This window comes from Oncorhynchus mykiss, chromosome 26 (genome assembly GCF_013265735.2).
Source record: "Oncorhynchus mykiss isolate Arlee chromosome 26, USDA_OmykA_1.1, whole genome shotgun sequence".
NCBI classification, from domain to species: Eukaryota; Metazoa; Chordata; class Actinopteri; order Salmoniformes; family Salmonidae; genus Oncorhynchus; species Oncorhynchus mykiss.
The window spans coordinates 31,451,962-31,473,756 of record NC_048590.1 but is presented as its reverse complement, the minus strand read 5'-3'; the positions used below and the strand labels follow the sequence as shown (position 1 = coordinate 31,473,756).

Genomic DNA, 21,795 nt, shown 5'->3' with positions numbered 1-21,795 from the left:
GAATGGGGAAAAGGACTATTTAACCCAGGACACACCCGGGCCCAGGTGTGTCCCAGTTCGCTGACGACCCTCCCAGCTCTGCCCACCGACACCAGAGCAAAGAGAAAGAATACGGCAGACAGAGTGGGAGGGTCGTCACACAACAAAGTACTGAGTAAAGTGTCTGAATACTTACGTACATTTTTGATAAAACATGTATAAGCCTGGGGTATTGTATGGGGTATTGTATGGGGTATTGTATGTAGATTGATGAGGGGGAAAAACGATTTAATACATTTTAAAAGAAGTCTATAACGTTACAAAATGTGGAAAAAGTCAAAGGGTCTGAGTTCTTTCCGAATGCACTGTATCTGACAATGTTCCATTGAAATGTTGGGGCGGCAGGTAGCCTAGTGGTTAGAGTGCTGAACTAGTAACCAAAAGGTTGCAAAATCAAATCCCTGAGCTGACAAGGTCATTCTGTCATTCTGCCCCCGAACAAGGCAGTTAACCCACTGTTTCTAGGCCACCATTGAAAATAAGAATTTATTTTTAACTGACTTGCCCAGATAAATAGAGGTAAAAATAATATATATTAAAATACACTTGGATCATGGGAATAACCAAACCCTGGTTTCTCTTCAAACGAATTATATGAAACAAAGAAGTCTATGATTTCACTGAATGCCGAATACATACATTTTTTGGCCCTTTGGTGCAATTTTCACTCTTCGTACAAAACTCAAAACAGATCATCAAAAAGGCAGTTGTTTCAAAACTCTGAGCAGAATTTCAATTGACAAAGTACAATACACAAAAGCACAGTTACTTTTTGACCTAGAAATACATGTTTGACATCCCAATACATGTTAATAGAAACTAAATGCTTTTCACAATGCAGTGATCATTACTTTTGATATGATTATATTCTCTTTTGTTAAAATACATTTTACTATTACTTAATCCGACTGCTTTTAATTGCTGATTACTTAAACGTTTGGTAAACCTGTAGATTTTACAGGTAAACAAACTGGTTTGTCTAATACAGATTTTAAAAACTACATAATACAAATGTCTGTAATGTAGGGGGGCTTATACTGATTTACTAAAATTGCATTGGCCATGTCGTCCAAAAAGCTATACTATTGACTCAGCTGTCCATAGAACATTCTTCCAAGTGTCTTGATGATCATCCAGGTGCTTCCAGGTGCTTTTTTTTGCAAACTTGAGTTAACTTTTTGGAGAAGATGGGAACCATTATGTCTGGTGAAAATCAAACACTGCATTACACAGTAAGAACTTCATACCAACGATCAAGTATGTGTGGTGGTTTGGAGATGCTTTTCTGCCTCAGGACCTTCACGACTTATGAATTATGCTCTGTATCAGTGAATTCTACAGGAGAATGTCAGGCCATCCGTCTGTGAGCTGAAGCGCAATCAAGACGACATGAAAATTGTTAAAAAGCAACAAATTGGAAGTTTTGGAATGGCCTTGTCAAAATCCAGATCTAATCCCAATTCTGATGTTGTTGTGGGACCTGAAACGAGCAGTTCATGCTTAAAAACCCCAAAATGCCACTGAGTTTTAAAGCAGTGTGGCATGCATTTCTGGAAGGCATAAAATGTGACATGTTGTGACCCCAATGGCCTGAGCCTGATCTAATAGCCCAACCTTCTGCATTTCTCACATGCCCCTGATTGATGAATGGTTCAAGATGTGGCTCGTAACCCCACCCCCATCCTTTCAGTCAAAACCTCTCTTCACTCTCCCATCTCCTTGCTCCCCTCTCCCTTCTACTCTACCCTCTTCTCTCCCCTCCATGGTGTGGTGGGAGACTGATCAACAACCACAGGAAGCATTTGGTTGCAGTCATTGCAGCTATAAGTGGCACACACTGTTTTTTTCCCTATGTTTTTTATTTCACCTTTATTTAACCAGGTCGGCCAGTTGAGAACAAGTTCTCATTTGCAACTGCGACCTGGCCAAGATAAAGCAAAGCAGTGCGACACATACAACAACACAGAGTTACACATGGAATAAACAAACGTACAGTCAATAACACAATATGAAAAAAACAAACAGATATTGAGTGTAAGGGGGCAATTACTTTTTCACACAGGGGAATTAGATGTTGCATAACTTTGTTAATTAAATAAGTAAAATATGTATCCATTTTTTGTTGTTATTTGTAAACTCAGGTTCCCTTTATTTATTATTAGGTTTTGGTTGAAGCTCTGATAACATTCAGTATAAACAAATATGCAAAAATAGAGAAAAATAGAATGATGGAAAATACTTTTTCACAGCAATCTATGCCATTTACGAAGCAGATATTTTTTACCTTTTGGTATGTGTCCCCAGTGGGAATCTAACCCACAACTCTGGTGGTGCTAATGCCATGCTCTCGTCAACTGAGCCACGCACAAGACCACTACAATACATGTTTACAATGGAAAATGTATGATTGCCATCCCCATGAGAGCAACAGCCTCATTCAGGCCATGGATGAGATATGCAATGACTTAAATCCAGACCTACAGTATTTAGGCTTGGATTCACCATGCCAAAAGGTTTTTCCCCAGCTGCATGAACAATGAGGATATTTACTGTGATTTCAATGACAACCTATGTCCAAATGCTCAATACAGGCTTGATACAAACTAATGCCTTAAAACACTAGGTTTCTTTAATTTGTTTCATTTGATTACATTGTAAAGAGGTCTTCAATGGTCACACCATTGACACACATGGGATAGAAATGTACATTTTATGTTTAGTCAGTTTGAATGAGTAGTGGAAGAATTTGTACTAGCATATAACATCCAAAGAGCAATTTATCTTAAAAGTTTTGCTTTTGATGAACTGGTTGTTAAAATAATGACATTGAGAAGATATCATTATGTTGTGTTTTGGTGATTAAACCAATGTACTCATTATATTTCACATTAAACATATATTTTGGATCAATGGTTGTTAAGTGAATATAGTACCGAAGCGACAAACATAATGTTAAAGTGTCCAATGGTGATAAGCTTTATTTAATGTGTTGCTCTTTATGAGGTAACCATGCCCTCCGGGATGGAAAGGGTTTGCTCTCATTCATTATGGAGTCTGATTCGACTCCTGTATAAGGCTCTATTGGGCTGGTAGCTTTAGCTCCTTTGTGCTGCTTAAATAACTATTTGGTGCACAGGGTGTTTTCATTCCTCTTTACAAAACAGTCTGGACAGGAATGTATTACATACACCTCAATTGCCCTATAGTTCCATCTTTAGATCTATAGATCCAATACATATTCTGTACATGCATGCACACACACACACACACACACACACACACACACACACACACACGGTTAATACATTGCCTGTCAATCACTGAACTAGACTGAGAAATTATTAAATTGACTGCACAATAAAAGAGGTGCTTACTGATCAATTGTGCAAATCTACAATATAATGAGTTATCAACCACCCTTAATGGCATTGACATACTGTATATCCCAAGATAAATATGTAGAACAACAGTCCTACCTGGCCACTATTATGTTGCACTCTCTCTAACATATCCAAAGCGATAAACAGAACAGCATAGAATATAACTGAGAAAAACAATAAAAAATAAATGCAGTAGCAGAAAACATGCACAGTCAACACCCCTAATTAGTTCGTTCTCAGGGCCAGTTCTATGGAAAGCCAGTTGAGCGTCAGTGTTGACGTGCATTTGGATGCCAGCCCAGGGGTCTCGGCGCAAAGAGAGCATTGGAGGTGCCGTTACTAAGCGGAGCGATTTGAACGGTGGAGAGTCGGGATCGCGCTCGCTCATTGCGTTGATGGTGAGTTGAGAGACCGGCTGCGCGGCGCCGGTCATTCACGCATCGAGAGAGCGCATATGCACTTTTTCAGCACCAATTGAGTGTGGACAGCGCACGGCGCCTCAAGCCTGTGAGTGGTCGGACATTCAACCTGTGGCTAAATTGTACGATAGGCAACTTTTGATTTGGGAAAAACCCACAATTGAATACTACACACTCGAAAAGGGATGCCCGACATTTGGAAATAAATAAAGGAATATTATGTTTTTTTTGACCTAGTATACTTACCTGTTCCTCCTCCGCTACCCTGGTTGGTTTTTCAGACAGCCAGAGTGGTGCTGAGCTGCTGGGTGTTGGTGACTCCGCTTCGGGTGGAGTGGTGCGCTGCTACTGGGGCTTCAGTTGACTCTCTGCCGGGAGGATTAGTGTGATTCTGCGGGGGCAGTCGACTCTCTGGTGGGCGGGGTGGTGCCATAGGAGCCCCTCCATTCAGAAGGATGCTGGTGGGAAATGCCTGGCGACAGAGAGGACGAGATTTGTCAAAAAGCACTAGAACTACTGTCTGATCTGTGCTCTAAAGGGGAAGTACAGAATGAGAACTGTCTGGATTTCATTTACCATTTCCGGGACCTCGCCAGACCACGCTACACGGACTCAGGTATTAATGCACCGGTCAATCGTATCCAATTAATCGGCCCTGAAAGCAGTGTGTGTATGCAATGCGTGTGCGCATTTCAGTTTGAATTATACAAAGATGTAACTTTTTTTTTCATGTGCTCTGAAATCTACATAACACTTTGATCTGAATATATGTTTTCACACATTACGCTTGGAGAGATAGGGTTCCATTTCTGCACAGAACTTGTTGCATGGAGATTAGGAGTGGGGGAATTATTTTATGCAGGATTTTGCAGGAACACTTGTTTGATAAAAAACAAAAGTCAGTTGGCTATTTTCAACCTGGCCAATAAATGTAGTGTGGGATATGTGCGCGCCATGGATCTTGTTATATGTGCCTGTATTTCTGGTGCACCTGAGGTGGATGGGGGGTTGGGAGTGGAGGGTAGTGACTGGCGCGAGTTTGCGTAGTCCTTGGTCGCATTCATTGAAGCTTGAGCTCGCGTGATTCCCAATGCTATCTCATTTTTTGCATTGGCACATGCGATACAATACTCGGCCACACTAAAGATCTCAGCGGATTCGTTTTGTGATCCCAGACACATTCATCAAGGGTGAGCGGTGAGTGCATGCGTATGTGTGCTAGCCTCAGCAAGAGAGGGAGGCAGTGCTTATAGTGGAGCGAGCATTTTGGGGAACCTAGCACGCCGAGCAAGCGCGTCTGGAGACGAGGAAGGAGTACATTCTTAGTAATACAGTATCACACGAACCCACGCGAACTGTTTGTGTGTGTGTGTGTGTGTGTGTGTTCCACTCTACCCACTGATCCATGACTGCCTGTTGCAGACCCTGGTGATTACTAGAAGGTTCTCTGGAGGTTTCTGGAAGGCATAACATGTGACATTGTGACCCCAATGGCCTCAGCTTGATTTAATAACCCAACCTTCTGTATTTCTCACATGCCCCTGATTGATGAATGGTTCAAGATGTGGTCCATAACCCCACCCCCATCCTTTCAGTCAACACATCTTGTCACTATCCCATCTCCTTGCTCCCCTCTCTCCTCCCCTTCCCCCTATACCCCCTCTACCTTCTACTCTCTGTGCACTATCAGTCCCTGCTCCTCTCCCCTATGCACCATTTTTTCTCCCTTCAACACTATTCTCTGTGCACTCTCTTCTCTCTCCATTCTCCCCTCTCCCCTCTGTATTGACAGCCAGGTGGAGTGTATGGTGGGGTTATTGAACTGCGATCAGAGGCAGGTTCCCATGAGTCCACAGTCCCTGGTTTTATTTACATATCCAGCTGAGCCATGTCATCCGGTCCTGGATGACTGGCACCTCAATAAAACCAGAGAGAAATAAGGATGAAAGCGAGAGGAGAAAAAGATATAGGAAGATTGACAAGTCTTTTTGCATTTGTCTCTGGCATTCAAAGATAATATGTGACCCAAATGGAGAGGAGTGTGTGTGTGTGTGTGTGTGTGTGTGTGTGTGTGTGTGTGTGTGTGTGTGTGTGTGTGTGTGTGTGTGTGTGTATTGTGTGTGTGTGTGTGTGTGTATTGTGTGTGTGTGTGTGTGTGTGTGTGTGTGTGTGTGTGTGTGTGTGTGTGTGTGTGTGTGTGTGTGTGTGTGTGTGTGTGTGTGGAGGGTTAAAAACCAACCATGGCTAACACATTTGCAGTGTTTGTACAGGCCAAGCGACTCCTTCACACCAGATCAGGTCAAAATGAATGTCTGCACCTTACTCAATGTTAATGCCACTGTTGAAGCTTACTATTTTAAATCATCTGGAGAATAAAAATAAAAAATAACTTACATTAGATCTCTCACCTTTACCAAAATAACTTCACAGACATCTGCCAGCTGTCTATACATTAATGTAGTGCTGAGCATGTTGCTAAGCACTCAGACCCAGTATGCACAATGGTGTGATTCTGGGCTATATGTATAACATATGCCATGTTGAGTCTTCAGTAATAGCAACGCCGGGGGAAATTAAGCTACTCTATCTTAAGCCAGATCATGGCCATACAGAGAGTGGCTGGGGAAAGAGAGTTCCCCTGCTGTGCTCACCTTGTAGACTTGATAGACTGAGAGCCGGACTTCCAGCTACTCAACACTGTTTAAGTGTCGTTGCCACAGTATTATCAAACTCTACTTATAGATAATGTCTGTGATATATGCCTGTGAGGTTTTTGGCTGGTAGCAGCTCACTCACATTCACATACAGTAGCTAATCTACACTGAGTGTACAAAACGTTAAGAATACCTTCCTAATATTGAGTTACAAAAATATGTTGTCTTGCCCATTCACTCTCTGAATGGCACACATACACAATCCCTGTCTCAATTGTCTCAAGGCTTAAAAATATTCCCCTTCAGCTATACTGATTGAAGTGGATTTAACAAGTGACATCAATAAGGATCATAGTTTTCACCTGGTGTGTGTGTGTGTGTCTTGGAAAGAGCAGGTACAGTGGGGCAAAAAAGTATTTAGTCAGCCACCAATTGTGCAAGTTCTCCCACTTGAAAAGATGAGAGGGGCCTGTAATTTTCATATCATAGGTACACTTCAACTATGACAGACAAAATGAGAAAAAAAAATCCAGAAAATCACATTGTAGGATTTTTAATGCATTTTTTTGCAAATTATGGTGGATAATAAGTATTTGGTCAATAACAAATGTTTATCTCAATACTTTGTTATATACCCTTTGTTGGCAATGACAGAGGTCAAACGTTTTCTGTAAGTCTTCACAAGGTTTTCACACACTGTTTGGCCCATTCCTCCATGCAGATCTCCTCTAGAGCAGTGATGTTTTGGGGCTGTTGCTGGGCAACACGGACTTTCAACTCCCTCCAAAGATTTTCTTATCAGGTTGAGATCTGGAGACTGGCTAGGCCACTCCAGGACCTTGAAATGCTTCTTACGAGCCACTCCTTCATTGCCCGGGCGGTGTGTTTGGGATCATTGTCATGCTGAAAGACCCAGCCACGTTTCATCTTCAATGCCCTTGCTGATGGAAGGAGGTTTTCACTCAAAATCTCACGATACATGGCCCCATTCATTCTTTCCTTTACACGGATCAGTCGTCCTGGTGCCTTTGCAGAAAAACAGCCCCAAAGCATGATGTTTCCACCCCCATGCTTCACAGTAGGTATGGTGTTCTTTGGATGCAACTCAGCATTCTTTGTCCTCCAAACACAACGAGTTTTGTTTTTACCAAAAAGTAATATTTTGGTTTCATCTGACCATATGACATTCTCCCAATCTTCTTCTGGATCATTCAAATGCTCTCTAGCAAACTTCAGATGGGCCTGGACATGTACTGGCTTAAGCAGGGCGACACGTCTGGCACTGCAGGATTTGAGTCCCTGGCGGCGTAGTGTGTTACTGATGGTAGGCTTTGTTACTTTGGTCCCAGCTCTCTGCAGGTCATTCACTAAGCCCCCCCGTGTGGTTCTGGGATTTTTGCTCACCGTTCTTGTGATCATTTTGACCCTACGGGGTGAGATCTTGTGTGGAGCCCCAGATCGAGGGAGATTATCAGTGATCTTGTATGTCTTCCATTTCGTAATAATTGCTCCCACAGTTGATTTCTTCAAACCAAGCTGCTTACCTATTGCAGATTCAGTCTTCCCAGCCTGGTGCAGGTCTACAATTTTGTTTCTGGTGTCCATAGACAGCTCTTTGGTCTTGGCCATAGTGGAGTTTGGAGTGTGACTGTTTGAGAGTGTGGACAGGTGTATTTTATACTGATAACAAGTTCAAACAGGTGCCATTAATACAGGTAAAGAGTGCAGGACAGAGGAGCCTCTTAAAGAAGACGTTGCAGGTCTGTGAGAGCCAGAAATCTTGCTTGTTTGTAGGTGACCAAATACTTATTTTCCACCATCATTTGCAAATAAATTCATAAAAAATCCTACAATGTGATTTTCTGGAATTTTTTTTCTCATTTTGTCTGTCATAGTTGAAGTGTACCTTAGAACTTGCACAATTGGTGGCTGACTAAATACTTTTTTGCCCCACTGTATTCCTAATGTTTTGTAAACTCAGTGTATATTGACTGCTATTGCTGCTTATGACTTATTGAGGAGAGGTGTAGGTAATGTAAATGATTACGTATCAGTTTGTTATAGGGGCACACTAATTAGTGCTTCCTAACTAATCTCTCACTAATTCAACATCAAACAATTTGTAAGGAACATTAGAGCATCACAAAGGAATACTACTGTAGGTCCAAGGTAATGCTTAAAAATTGGCAGTACCCCCCCCCTCTCTTTCTGTTGAATGTTTTTGTTAGCTATTGGGGTCATTTGAGTCTTTTCAGATATACTATGAATCTCTACCTCAGGCATCCTGCCAAGTAAACCACCACTAGGCCTCTGGATCAATGTGCTCTCAGGCTACAGGGCTGCCCATGTCAGTCTATCACACTCATCTCTGCGCTCAACAGCCACTGTCCAATCAGATGCCACAGTGTGATCTAAACACAACTCACCCCTGGTGTACCATGTCTTTGGTTGGTTATGCCACACAGGTAACAGGAGTGTCTTTCCACATTTTGTCTTTAGACAGTTGTGCATCATTTTTTACTGTTACTGATGATTGCCAAACAGCTGTCTTCACTATCTTCACCCCTGTGGAGGTACAGTATGTAAAAGGCTATGATCAGATTTCATTAAGATCTGGTCACTGAGATCCAGAGAAACATGGTATCTCACAAACCCAAACCTTGTTTAAGACAAGATAACATCCCGAGTGTTCTCTTGCATAGCCCTGTCTGTCTGTCTTAGTCATTTAGCATATATAAAAAATGTTATAACTCCCCCAGTGGATTAATTAGACAAATCAGAATTTAATATGCCACAATTGATGTAAACCCACAGGGTTTCATAAACAAACGGACAAACAGGGCTGGAGAATGGGACAGCATATGGAAAAATATGGTGAACTACATGGTACAACACTGTATGATGCACAACAAAACAATGGGTCTGTTTTGTGAATGCCTCTAGAAAATCTGACCATTTTACTCCCATAAAGAAAGCTAGGCAAAATGCCTTTGCAGGTGTGTCCTTATGTGTAATAGTGATAAGTGCTGATTTACTCTGCAGTTCGGAAGGTGTACGTTAGTTAGCTGTCATGCATTGTGTTACATTGACCCTCCAAGTTCAAGGGGTGACAGCTGTACCCAAATTATGAATTCCCAATGACACTGATTAATCTCTTTGAAGATCTTTGGCGGCCCTTCCCCCTCTTCAGAAGAATTCCCAGAGAGTGATCTCATCATCACTTCACTTCCTGTAATTTCTTTGGAGGCGAACTGCAAGATGAATCAGAGGGCACTTTGTGACTGTCGTCTTTGTGCCTTCCCCCCCCCAGTGACTGGGGACCCTGTGCCAGTGTGAATGAGCACACTATTATTCATCACAACACCTTGAAATCTTAATCTTTTATTTGTGATATTTCAGGCTGCAGTGATATGGCCAAAACGTGCCTGCGATGTTGCATGGAAACACAGTAAACCCTAAAACAGCCTCTCTAGCTCATTCTGAATGTGAGCAGTACTGCGGTGCTCTGTAATTATAATGAAGCTGACACAAATTTCACATTCATAGGACTGACACTGCTTCCTACAAGACCGTTATGGGGACAACAAAGTGCAACACATCAATCGCATCATCAACATACAACTACACAACATATTTGCAAGTCATGCTCTAAAAGCTGTCACATTAAAATATATTTACAGGATTACTTGCAGGATTTTCACAAGGCTTCTCACACATACATGTAGTATCTTAGTTTAAACCGTGTAGAGGATGAGGACCAACCTAGATATAGTTAGATTCTCCATTGGGCATAAGTCCATTCTCTCCTCAACTCCTCCTGACCTGGAAACCGATAAGTCATTGCCATATGTAGGAGAATATAAGGACACAAGGCGAGACACAAATGCAGACACAGGAAGCAGATGGATTACTAAATAGGAGCTCAACCATGGGGTAGGCAAAAGGTAGGTCGGGGACAGGCGAGAGTTCATAAACCAGGACAGAGTCCAAAACAGTACCAGACGAAGGGCAGTCTCGAGGTCAGGCCAGGCAGGGGTTTAGTAACCAGATCCGAGTTCAAACAGTGCAAGGGGATGGGCAGGCTTGAAGACAGAACAGGTAGAGTGGTCAGGCAGGCAGGGTCGGAGTCAGAACAGGCAAGTGTTAAAACCAGGAGAACTACACACAAAAGAGACTGGGGAAAAAATAGGAGCAAGGAAAACTGCTGGTTGACTTAGCAAACAAGACAAACTGACACAGAGAGACAGGAAACACAGGGACATATACATCGGAGATAATACGCGACACACGGAGAGGGTGGAGACAATCACAAGGACAGGTGAAACAGATCAGGGTGTGACAGGAGAATGTCAATTTGTTAATAGGTGAACAAAGGAGTTTGCTCCTCTCCTCGATAGCCTCTTCCGGCCGAGAATTCTTACCCGGATTCCTACCAGGAAGAGTTTTGTAATCTGCCACATCCCCTTTGAATCAACAGTTTTTTTCTCAGAGAAGAAATGCATGCACACATTTTAAAACCCCCAATTTTAATCTATAAAATGTCTGGTACAGCTAGCAAAATGTGTTTGTACCACGTTATACATAGTTTACCTAATGAGACACTTTTGGAGGAGAATCTCATTTCATTCAAGCGCATTTGTTTCCACTCCTCAGTTACATTGACATTTTTCAAAAGGAGGCAGAAGAGAATGGAGGAGGATGCATCCTTGAACTATTCACAATTTCTTCAAAAATAAGTTGAAATTGAAAACATTGGTGTTCACATGTGTATTTGATTGATTTACAACTGCACAGGACCACTTCAAAGTCCAAAAATGGCATGGACAAATTATAAAAAATTCAAACTAATTTGGTTGGAGGTAAGTGATTCTCAGCAAGTGTAAATTACCTCACCTGTGCCAACGGGGCAAAAATAGCCATTAAACCAGCCATTCAACCAGTTGAGTTGAGATCTGGTGACTGAGACAACCATGGCATATGGTTTACATCATTTTTATGCTCATCAAACCAAATTAACTCAGGATCTCCACTCGTGTGGAAGCTCATGCTTTCAATATAATTTGTATCCCCCATTTACTCAAGTGTTTCCATTATTTTGGCAGTTACCTGTATGATGTGGTTAGTTGGTACGTAAAATACCTATCCAGGCATAAGATCTGGCATGCTTCAGCAACCCCTGGGCAGAGGAGCGTGCCCTTTACCTGCACCAACAGCTCTCCTTGAATGAGGAGAAGACGTTGGGCATCGGTAAAGGACCTGGCATAAATCATTCAAACCTCTTGTTACGCTCGAACATCTTACTTTATTAAAAATTAACACCGAAAAATAACAAAATACCAAACGTAAAGTTCTGCAGACTACACAGCACCTATACAAAATCAAGACCCCACAAACTAAAGGGGGAAAAAAGGCTGCCTAAGTATGATCCCCAATCAGAGACAACGATAGACAGCTGCCTCTGATTGGGAACCATTCCAGGCCAAACAAAGAAATAGGAAACTAGAATGCCCACCCAAATCACACCCGACCTAACCAAATAGAGAAATAAAAAGGCTCTCTACGGTCAGGGCGTGACACCTCTAAACAGGTATTCTGTTCTCTATGAACATAGCCTTGGTTAGTGCAAACCTTTATACTGTATACACGGTCTATGTCTATGGCATAAACATTAGAGTTTCCAATACTAAGGCTAAACATTTCAAATGGAATTATATTTTAAGAAGACATACTTGCCGTTTCTTATTTTATATTACCCTACAAGCATAAGGTTTTATCTTGAATTAGATATAGCTGGTATGTTTGTGGCAAACAATTGAGCAAACAATGAGTTCTGTGAGGAGAAATGAACAGAAATGTCCGACGTCGTCACACCATTTTAAACTCTTACAGAGGATCCATCACATACTTTAATCCCCCAAAATTGCTGTTAAATATCACCTGCACGCCAGGTATATCTAAATATAGATGATTTTAGCATGACGAGGGGCTTAGAACCCAAGATGGGTCAATAGATTACCGTAGAATGTTTCCCCACAACACATTGTCTTGCTCTATTCTTCTCAGTTAAGGACAGTGGATACAGCAGCGCCACAATCAGGACCATGGCCTCATATGGGACTCCAGAGGAGATAATTAAACAACTTCGGATAATTACTAATTAAGTTTGTCACGTTCTCTCTTTCTTTTTTTCATAAGGGAGGATGAGAAAAGTTCCTGCAAGCCATGTTTTTTCAATTAGTGCACAGTGATTTAATTAGTCTTATGCCGTTCCTTGTGGTGTGTCTTTAATGGCACGCAGCTAGAGAAGCACACAGGCAAACTATGACTTATACGTTACATGACCAAAAATACGTGGACACCTGCTTGTTGAACATCTCATTCCAAAATCATGGGCATTAATATGGAGTTGGTCCCCACTTCGCTGCTGTAATAGGCTCCACTCTTCTGGGAAGGCTTTCCACTAGATATTTGAACGTTGCTGCAGGGACTTGCTTTCATTCAGCCACAAGAGCATTAGTGAGGTCAGGCACTGATGTTGGGAAATTAGGCCTGGATTGCAGTTGGCATTCCAATTCATCCCAAAGGTGTTCGATGGGGTTGAGGTCAAGGCTCTGTGCAGGCCAGTCAAGTTCTTCCACACCGATCTCGACAAACCATTTCTGTATGGACCTCGCTTTGTGCATTGTCATGCTGAAACAAGAAAGGGCCTTCCCCAAACTGTTGACACAAAGTTGGAAGCACAGAATCGTCTAGAATGTCATTATGTGCTACAGCGTTAAGATTTCCCTCCATTGCAAAACAGCGCCAAGCTGTAATAAGCTCAGAATTTTTTTTAAATTATCCGCCATGTTGGAGTCAACAGAAATCGGAAATAACATTACAAATATTCCCTTACCTTTGATGATCTTCATCAGAATGCACTCCCAGGAATCCACAATAAATGTTTGATTTGTTCGATAATGTCCATTATTTATGTCCAAGTAGCTACTTTTGTTAGGGCGTTTAGTACACAAATCCAAACGCTCGTGCAGGTCCAGCCAAACGTCGGACGAAAAGTTCAAAAAGTTATATTACAGGTCGTAGAAACATTTCAAACGATGTATGGAATCAATCTTTAGGATGTTTTTATCATAAAACTTCAATAACGTTCCAACCGGAGAATTCTATTGGCTGTAGAAAAGCCATGGAACGCTGGTCGCTCTCATGTGAAATGCGCATGACCAGGACCTGGCTCTCTGCCAGACCACTGACTCAAAGAGCTCTCATCCGACCCCAAATCACAGTAGAAGCCTCATTCAAGTTTCTAAAGACGGTTGACATCTAGTGGAAGCTCTAGGAAGTGCAACTTGAACCATATCCCACTGTGTATTCGATAGGGCTCAAAAGGGTTCAAAAACGCCAAACCTCAGATTTCCCACTTCCTGTTTGGATTTTTTCTCAGGTTTTTGCCTGCATTTTTTTCTCTCATGTTTTTGCCTGTTCTGTTACACTCACAGACATCATTCAAACAGTTTTAGAAACTTCAGAGTGTTTTCTATCCAAATGTACTAATAATATGCATATGTTAGCAACTGGGACTGAGGAGCAGGCCATTTACTCTGGGCACCTCTGGACACCTTATTCATCCAAGCTACTCAATACTGCCCATGCAGTTTAATGTGAGTCTGGAAGGAGAGTTTACAGTCTAACCAGACAGCTAGGTATTTGTAATTGTCCACACATTCTAAGTCAGAACCGTCCAGAGTAGTGATGCTAGTCGGGCAGGAGGGTGCGGGCAGTGATCGGTTGAAGAGCATGCATTTAGTTTTACTAGCATTTCAAATCAGTTGGAGGCCATGGAATTAGTGTTGTATGGCATTGAAGCTCGGTTGGAGGTTTGTTAACACCGTCTCCAAAGAAGGGCCGGATGTATACAGAATGGTGTCGTCTGCGTAGAGGTGGATCAGAGAATCACCACCAGCAAGAACGACATCATTGAAATATACAGAGAAAAGAGTCGGCCCAAGAATTGAACCCTGTGGGACCCCCATAGACACTTCCGGAGGACCGGACAACAGGCCCTCCGATTTAACACACTGAACTCTATCTGAGAAGTAGTTGGTGAACCAGGCGAGGCAGTCATTTGAGAAACCAAGGCTGTTGAGTCTGCCGATAAGAATGCGGTGATTCGAAAAGCCTTGGCCAGGTCGATGAAGACGGCTGCACAGTACTGTCTTTTATCGAAGGCAGTTATGATATTGTTTAGGACCTTGAGCGTGGCTGAGGTGCACCCATGACCAGCTCGGAAACCAGATTGCATAGTGGAGAAGGTACGAAATGGTCGGTGACATGTTTGTTAACTTGTCTTTCTGAGATTTTTGAATGGCAGGGCCGGATAGATATACTGTAGGTCTATAACAGTTTGGGTCTAGAATGTCTTCCCCTTTGAAGATGGGGATGACCATGGCAGCTTTCCAATCTTTGGGGATCTCAGGCTACTTCCGGCGCCGACAGAGATGGCCGCCTCGCTTCGCGTTCCTAGGAAACTATGCAGTATTGCATTTTTTAAGTGTTTTTTCTTACATTGGTACCTCAGGTAATCTTAGGTTTCATTACATACAGTCGGGAAGAACTATTGAATATAACAGCAACGTCAACTCACCATCAGTACGACTGTAACGTTCTTCGTCGGGCGAAAGAGAGGAGGACCAAAATGCAGCATGATGATTATCCATTTTAATAAAATACTTTAACAATGAACAAAAACAATAAACCGACAAAATGAACGAAGACGAACCAGTCCCGTAACGTGAATACACACAGGAACACAGGAAACAGGAACAATCACCCACAACCCATAATACAAAACAGGCTACCTAAATATGGTTCCCAATCAGAGACAACGACTAACACCTGCCTCTGATTGAGAACCATATCAGGCCCAACACATCGAAACATACAAACTAGACATACAACATAGAATTCCCACTCATATCACACCCTGACCATACATAACATAGAAACAATTAACGCAAACTATTGCCAGGGCGTGAAAACGACCAGGAACAGGACTTTCGCGAAGCGGATCCTGTGTTCTGCCTTCCACCCAGGACAACGGAATGGATCCCAGCCTACGACCCAAAACAACAACGTCGTAAAAGAGGCAAACAAAGCGGTCTTCTGGTCAGGCTCCGGAGACGGGCACATCACGCACCACTCCCTAGCATACTACTCGCCAATGCCCAGTCTCTTGACAACAAGGTTGATGAAATCCGAGCAAGGGTAGCATTCCAGAGAGACGTCAGAGACTGTAACGTTCTTTGCTTCACGGAAACATTGCTCACTCGAGAGACGCTAACGGAATCGGTGCAGCCAGCTGGTTTCTTCAAGCTTCGCGCCTACAGAAACATACATCTTTCTGGTAAGAAGAGGGGCGGGGGCATATGCCTTAACGATACGTGGTGTGATCACAACAGCATACAGGAACTCAAGTCCTTCTGTTCACCTGACTTAGAATTCCTCACAATTATATGTCGACCGCATTATCTACCAAGGGAATTCTCTTTGATTATAATCACAGCCGTATATATTCCCCCCCAAGCAGACACATCGATGGCTCTGAACTAACTTTATTTGACTCTTTGCAAACTGGAATCCATACATCCTGAGGCTGCATTCATTGTAGCTGGGAATTTTAACAAGGCTAATCTAAAAACAAGACTCCCTAAATTGTATCAGCATATCGATTGCGCAACCCGGGCTGGTAAAACCTTGGATCATTGCTATTCTAACTTCCGCGACGCATATAAGGCCCTCCCCCGCCCTCCTTTCGGAAAAGCTGACCACGACTCCATTTTGTTGCTCCCTCCCTACAGACAGAAACTAAAACAAGAAGCTCCCGCTGAGGTCTGTTCAACGCTGGTCCGACCAATCTGATTCCACGCTTCAAGACTGCTTCGATCACGTGGACTGGGATATGTTCCGCATTGCTTCCAACAACAACATTGACGAATGCGCTGATTCAGTGAGCGAGTTCATTAGAAAGTGCATTGACGATGTCGTTCCCATAGCAACGATTAAAACATTCCCAAACCAGAAACTGTGGATTGATGGCAGCATTCGCGTGATACTGAAAGCTCGAACCACTGCTTTTAACCAGGGCAAGGTGACCGGAAACATGACCGAATACAAACAGTGCAGCTATTCCCTCCGCAAGGCAATCAAACAAGCTAAGCGTCAGTATAGAGACAAAGTAGAGTCACAATTCAACGGCTCAGACAGAGGTATGTGGCAGGGTCCACAGTCAATCACTGATTACAAAAAGAAAACCAGCCCCGTCACGGACCAGGATGTCTTGCTCCCAGGCAGACTAAATAACTTTTTTGCCCGCTTTGAGGACAATACAGTGCCACTGACACAGCCGGCAACCAAAACCTGCGGACTCTCCTTCACTGTAGCCAATGTGAGTAAAACATTTAAACGTGTTAACCCTTGCAAGGCTGCAGGCCCAGACGGCACTCCCAGCCGCGTCCTCAGAGCATGCGCAGACCAGCTGGCTGGTGTGTTTACGGACATATTCAATCAATCCTTATCCAAGTCTGCTGTTCCCACATGCTTCAAGAGGGCCACCATTGTCCCTGTTCCCAAGAAAGCTAAGGTAACTGAGCTAAAGGACTATAACTTCCGTCATCATGAAGTGCTTTGAGAGACTACTCACGGACCATATCACCTCCACCCTACCTGACACCGTAGACCCACTCCAATTTGTTTTCCACCCAAATAGGTCCACAGACGATGCAATCTCAACCACACTGCACACTGCCCTAACACATCTGGACAAGAGGAATACCAATGTGAGAATGCTGTTCATCAACTACAGCTCAGCATTTAACACCATAGTACCCTCCAAACTCGTCATCAAGCTCGAGACCCTTGGTCTCGACCCCGCCCTGTGCAACTGGGTACTGGACTTCCTGACGGGCCGCCCCCAGGTGGTGAGGGTGGGTAACAACATCTCCACCCCGCTGATCCTCAACACTGGGGCCCCACAAGGGTGCGTTCTGAGCCCTCTCCTGTACTCCCTGTTCACCCATGACTGCGTGGCTATGCACGCCTTCAACTCAATCATCAAGTTTGCGGACGACACTACAATGGTAGGCTTGATTACCAACAACGACGAGACGGCCTACAGGGAGGAGGTGAATGCCCTCGGAGTATGGTATCAGGAAAATAACCTCACACTCAACGTCAACAAAACAAAGGAGATGATTGTGGACTTCAGGAAACAGCAGAGGGAGCACCCCCTTATCCACATCGATGGGACAGTAGTGGAGAGGGTAGTAAGTTTTAAGTTCCTCGGCGTACACTGAATTGGTCCACCCACACAGTCAGCGTCGTGAAGACCACAGGAGACTGAAGAAATTCGGCTTGTCACCAAAAGCACTCACAAACTTCTACAGATGCACAATCGAGAGCATCCTGTCGGGCTGTATCACCGCCTGGTACGGCAACTGTTCCGCCCATAACCGTAAGACTCTCCAGAGGGTAGTGAGGTCTGCACAACGCATTCCGGGGGCAAACTACCTGCCCTCCAGGACACCTACACCACCCGATGTCACAGGAAGGCCATAAAGATCATCAAGGACAACAACCACCCGAGCCACTGCCTGTTCACCCCGCTATCATCCAGAAGGCGAGGTCAGTACAGGTGCTTCAAAGCAGGGACCGAGAGACTGAAAAACAGCTTCTATCTCAAGGCCATCTGACTGTTAAACAGCCACCACTAACATTGAGTGGCTGCTGCCAACACACTGACTCAACTCCAGCCACTTTAATAATGGGAATTGATGTAAAACATATCACTAGCCACTTTAAATAATGCTACTTAATATAATGTTTACATACCCTACATTACTCATCTCATATGTATATACTGTACTCTATATAATCTACTGCATCTTTATGTAATACTTGTATCACTATCCACTTTAAACTATGCCACTTTGTTTACATACCCTACATTACTCATCTCATATATATGTACTGTACTCGATACCATCTACTGCATCTTGCCTATGCCGTGTACCATCACTCATTTATATATCTTATGTCAATATTCTTTATCCATTTACACTTGTGTGTATAAGGTAGTAGTTTTGGAATTGTTAGTTTAGATTACTCGTTGGTTATTACTGCATTGTCGGAACTAGAAGCGCAAGCATTTCGCCACACTCGCATTAACATCTGCTAACCATGTGTATGTGACAAATACATTTGATTTGATTTGAATTGGTTGCAGCAGTTTTGGCGGATACTTTTATAAAGAGAGGGTCCAGCTAATTTCTAGGGATACATATTTTGCGGCTCTTTCAGAACATCAGCTGTCTGGATTAGGATGAAGGAGAAGCGGGGGGGGGGCAAGTTTCTGCAGGAGGTGCTGAGCTGTTGGCCGGGGTAGGGGTTTCCAGGTGGAAAACATGGCCAGCCGTAAAGAAATGCCTGTCGTATATTTATCGGTGGTGACAGTGTTTCCTAGCCTCAGTGCAGTGGGCAGCTGGGAGGAGGTGCTCTTATTCTCCATGGACTTTACAGTGTCCCAAAACTTTTAGGAATTAGTGCTACGGGAGGCAAATTTCTTTTTGAAAAAGTTAGCCTTAGCTTTCCTAACTGACAGTATGTATTGGTTCCTGACTTCCCTGTAAAGTTGCATATCGTGGGGGCTATTCGATGCTAATGCAGTACACCACAGGATTATTTGTGCTGGTCAAGGGCAGTCAAGTCTAGGGTGAACCAAGGGCTATATCTATATATTTAAAAGTTCTACAATTTTTGAATGGGGCATGCTTATTTAAGATGGTGGGGAAAACACTTTTAAAGAGCAACCTGGCATCCTCTACTGACGGGATGAGGTCAAAATCCTTCCAGGAGATCCGGCCAGGTCGATTAGAAAGGCCTGCTGGCTGAAGTGTTTAAGGGAGCATTTGACAGTGACGAGGGGTGGTCGTTTGACCGCAGACCCATTACGGACTCAGGCAATGAGGCATTGATCGCAGAGATCCTGGTTGAAGACAGCACAGGTGTATTTAGAGGGTAAGTTGGTCAGGATGATATCTATGAGGGTGCCCATGGCTACATATTTATGGTTGTACCTGGTAGGTTCCTTGATAATTGGTGTGAGATTGAGGGTGTCTAGCTTAGATTGCAGGATGGCTGGGGTGTTAAGCATATTCCAGTTTAGGTCACCTAACAGTACGAGTGCTGAAGATAGATGGGGGGGCAATCAATTCACATATGTTGTCCAGGGTACAGCTGGGGGCTGAGGGGGGTCTATAACAAGCGGCAACGGTGAGAGACTTATTTCTTGAAAGGTGTATTTTTAAAAGTAGAAGCTTGAATTGTTTTGGCACAGACCTCGATAGTATGACAGAACTCAGGCCATCGCTGCAGTAGATTACAACTCTGCCACCTTTGGCATATCTATCTTGTCGGAAAATGTTGTAGTTGGGGATGGATATTTCAGAATTTTTGGTGACCTTCCTAAGTCAGGATTCAGACACGGCTAGGACATTAGGGTTGGCGGAGTGTGCTAAAGTAGTGAATAAAACAAACTTAGGGGGAGGCTTCTGATGTTAACATGTTGAAACCAAGGCTTTTACAGTTACAGAAGTCAACAAATGGAATCACCTTGGGAATAGGTGTGGTGCTGGGTGCTGGGGGCAACAGGGCGTGGGTTAACCTCAACATCACTAGAGGAGGAGTGGATAAGGTTACGGCTAAAGGCTATAAGAACTGGTCGTCTAGTGCGTTGGGGACAGAGAATTAAAGGAGCAGATTTCTGTGTGTGGTAGAATAGATTCAGGGCATAAGGTACAGACAAGGGTATGGTGGAAGGTGAGTACAGTGGAGGTAAAGCTGAGCATTGAGTGACGAAACCAAGAATATGCATATCCTGGGCCTCCGCAGTGGTTAAGGGCGCTGTACTGCAGCGCTAGCTGTGCCATCAGAGTCCCTGGGTTCGCGCCCAGGCTCTGTCATAACCGGCCGCAACCGGGAGGTCCGTGGGGCGACGCACAATTGGCCTAGCGTCGTCCGGGTTAGGGAGGGCTTGGTCGGTAGGGGTGTCCTTGTCTCATCGCGCACCAGCGACTCCTGTGGCAGGCCGGGCGCAGTGCGCGCTAACCAAGGTGGCCAGGTACACGGTGTTTCCTTGGTTGGGTTGTGTATCGGAGGACGCATGACTTTCAACCTTCGTCTCTCCCGAGCCTGTACGGGAGTTGTAGCGATGAGACAAGATAGTAGCTACTACAACAATTGGATACCACGAAATTGGGGAGAAAAAGGGGTAAAATTCAAAAAAATATATGTATTATATGTGTGGAGGGTGTGACAAAGAGGCATTTAGATATAAAACAATAATAACTAACCTAAACAGCAGTAGACAAGGCATATTGACATTAGAGGCATGAGTAACCGAGTGATCATAGGGTCCAATGAGCAGCAATAGGTCGGGGCCATTCGGTAGTCTCTGCTACGCTAGGCGAGCTGGAGACACGGCGATTCAGAAAGCTAGCAGGCGGTAGATGGATCTTCGGCAACGTTGCATCAGAAAAGCCTGTTGAAACCATCTTGAACGATTACGCCGGCAGACCAGTCGTGATGGATCGGCGAGGCTCTGTGTCGGCAATAAAGGGTCCAGGCCAATTGGCAAAAGAGTTATTGTAGCCCAATAAATAGCTGGTGGACCTTTTCGGCTAGCCTGGATATGGGCCTAGCTCGAGGCTAGCTTAAGGCTAACTGGTGCTTGCTTCGGGACAGAGACGTTAGCCAGGAGTACCCACTCGGATTGCAGCTAGCTAGCTGCAATGATCCGGTGTAAAGGTCCAGAGCTTGCAATAGGAATCCGGAGATGTGGTTGAGAAAAAGCAGTCCGATTTGCTCTGACTTGATATCACGCTGTGCAGACTGGCAGGTATTTACCGAGCTGAGGCTGGCTGGTGTCCGAGTTAACCACTAGCAGTGGCTAACTGAAGACCGCTAGCAGTGGCTAACTGACTACTAACTAGTAGCTAGTTAGCTGGCTAGCTTCTAATGGGGGTTCCGGTATAAAGTATAAAATAGCAGATCTGTACCACATTGGGTGAGGCGGGTTGCAGGAGAGTATATTCAGTCCGTAGATGAAAGTGAGATTAAAATATATACGAAATATATACGAAAAAATGAGAAAAACTATTATTTACACGGGACAAGACGGTACAAGACAAAACAGACATCCGACTGCATCTTGGAAATGTTTGATGTGGTGATGATGATTAATTCTCTCCCAAG

The 21,795-nt window shown here is 43.8% G+C and overlaps 1 protein-coding gene across 1 annotated transcript in view; it reads left to right on the top strand.

Annotated features, from left to right (window-relative positions):
* The first annotated feature begins 3,752 nt into the window (after positions 1-3,752).
* The window catches only part of LOC110506630 (synaptotagmin-9), a 42,852-nt gene continuing 24,809 nt past the window's right edge, over positions 3,753-21,795 (top strand). Inside the window, exon 1 of the mRNA XM_021586387.2 lies at positions 3,753-4,454. Within this exon, the coding sequence (XP_021442062.2) occupies positions 4,307-4,454 (148 nt within the window). The 5' untranslated portion in view covers positions 3,753-4,306. The remainder of the gene's footprint in view (positions 4,455-21,795) is intronic.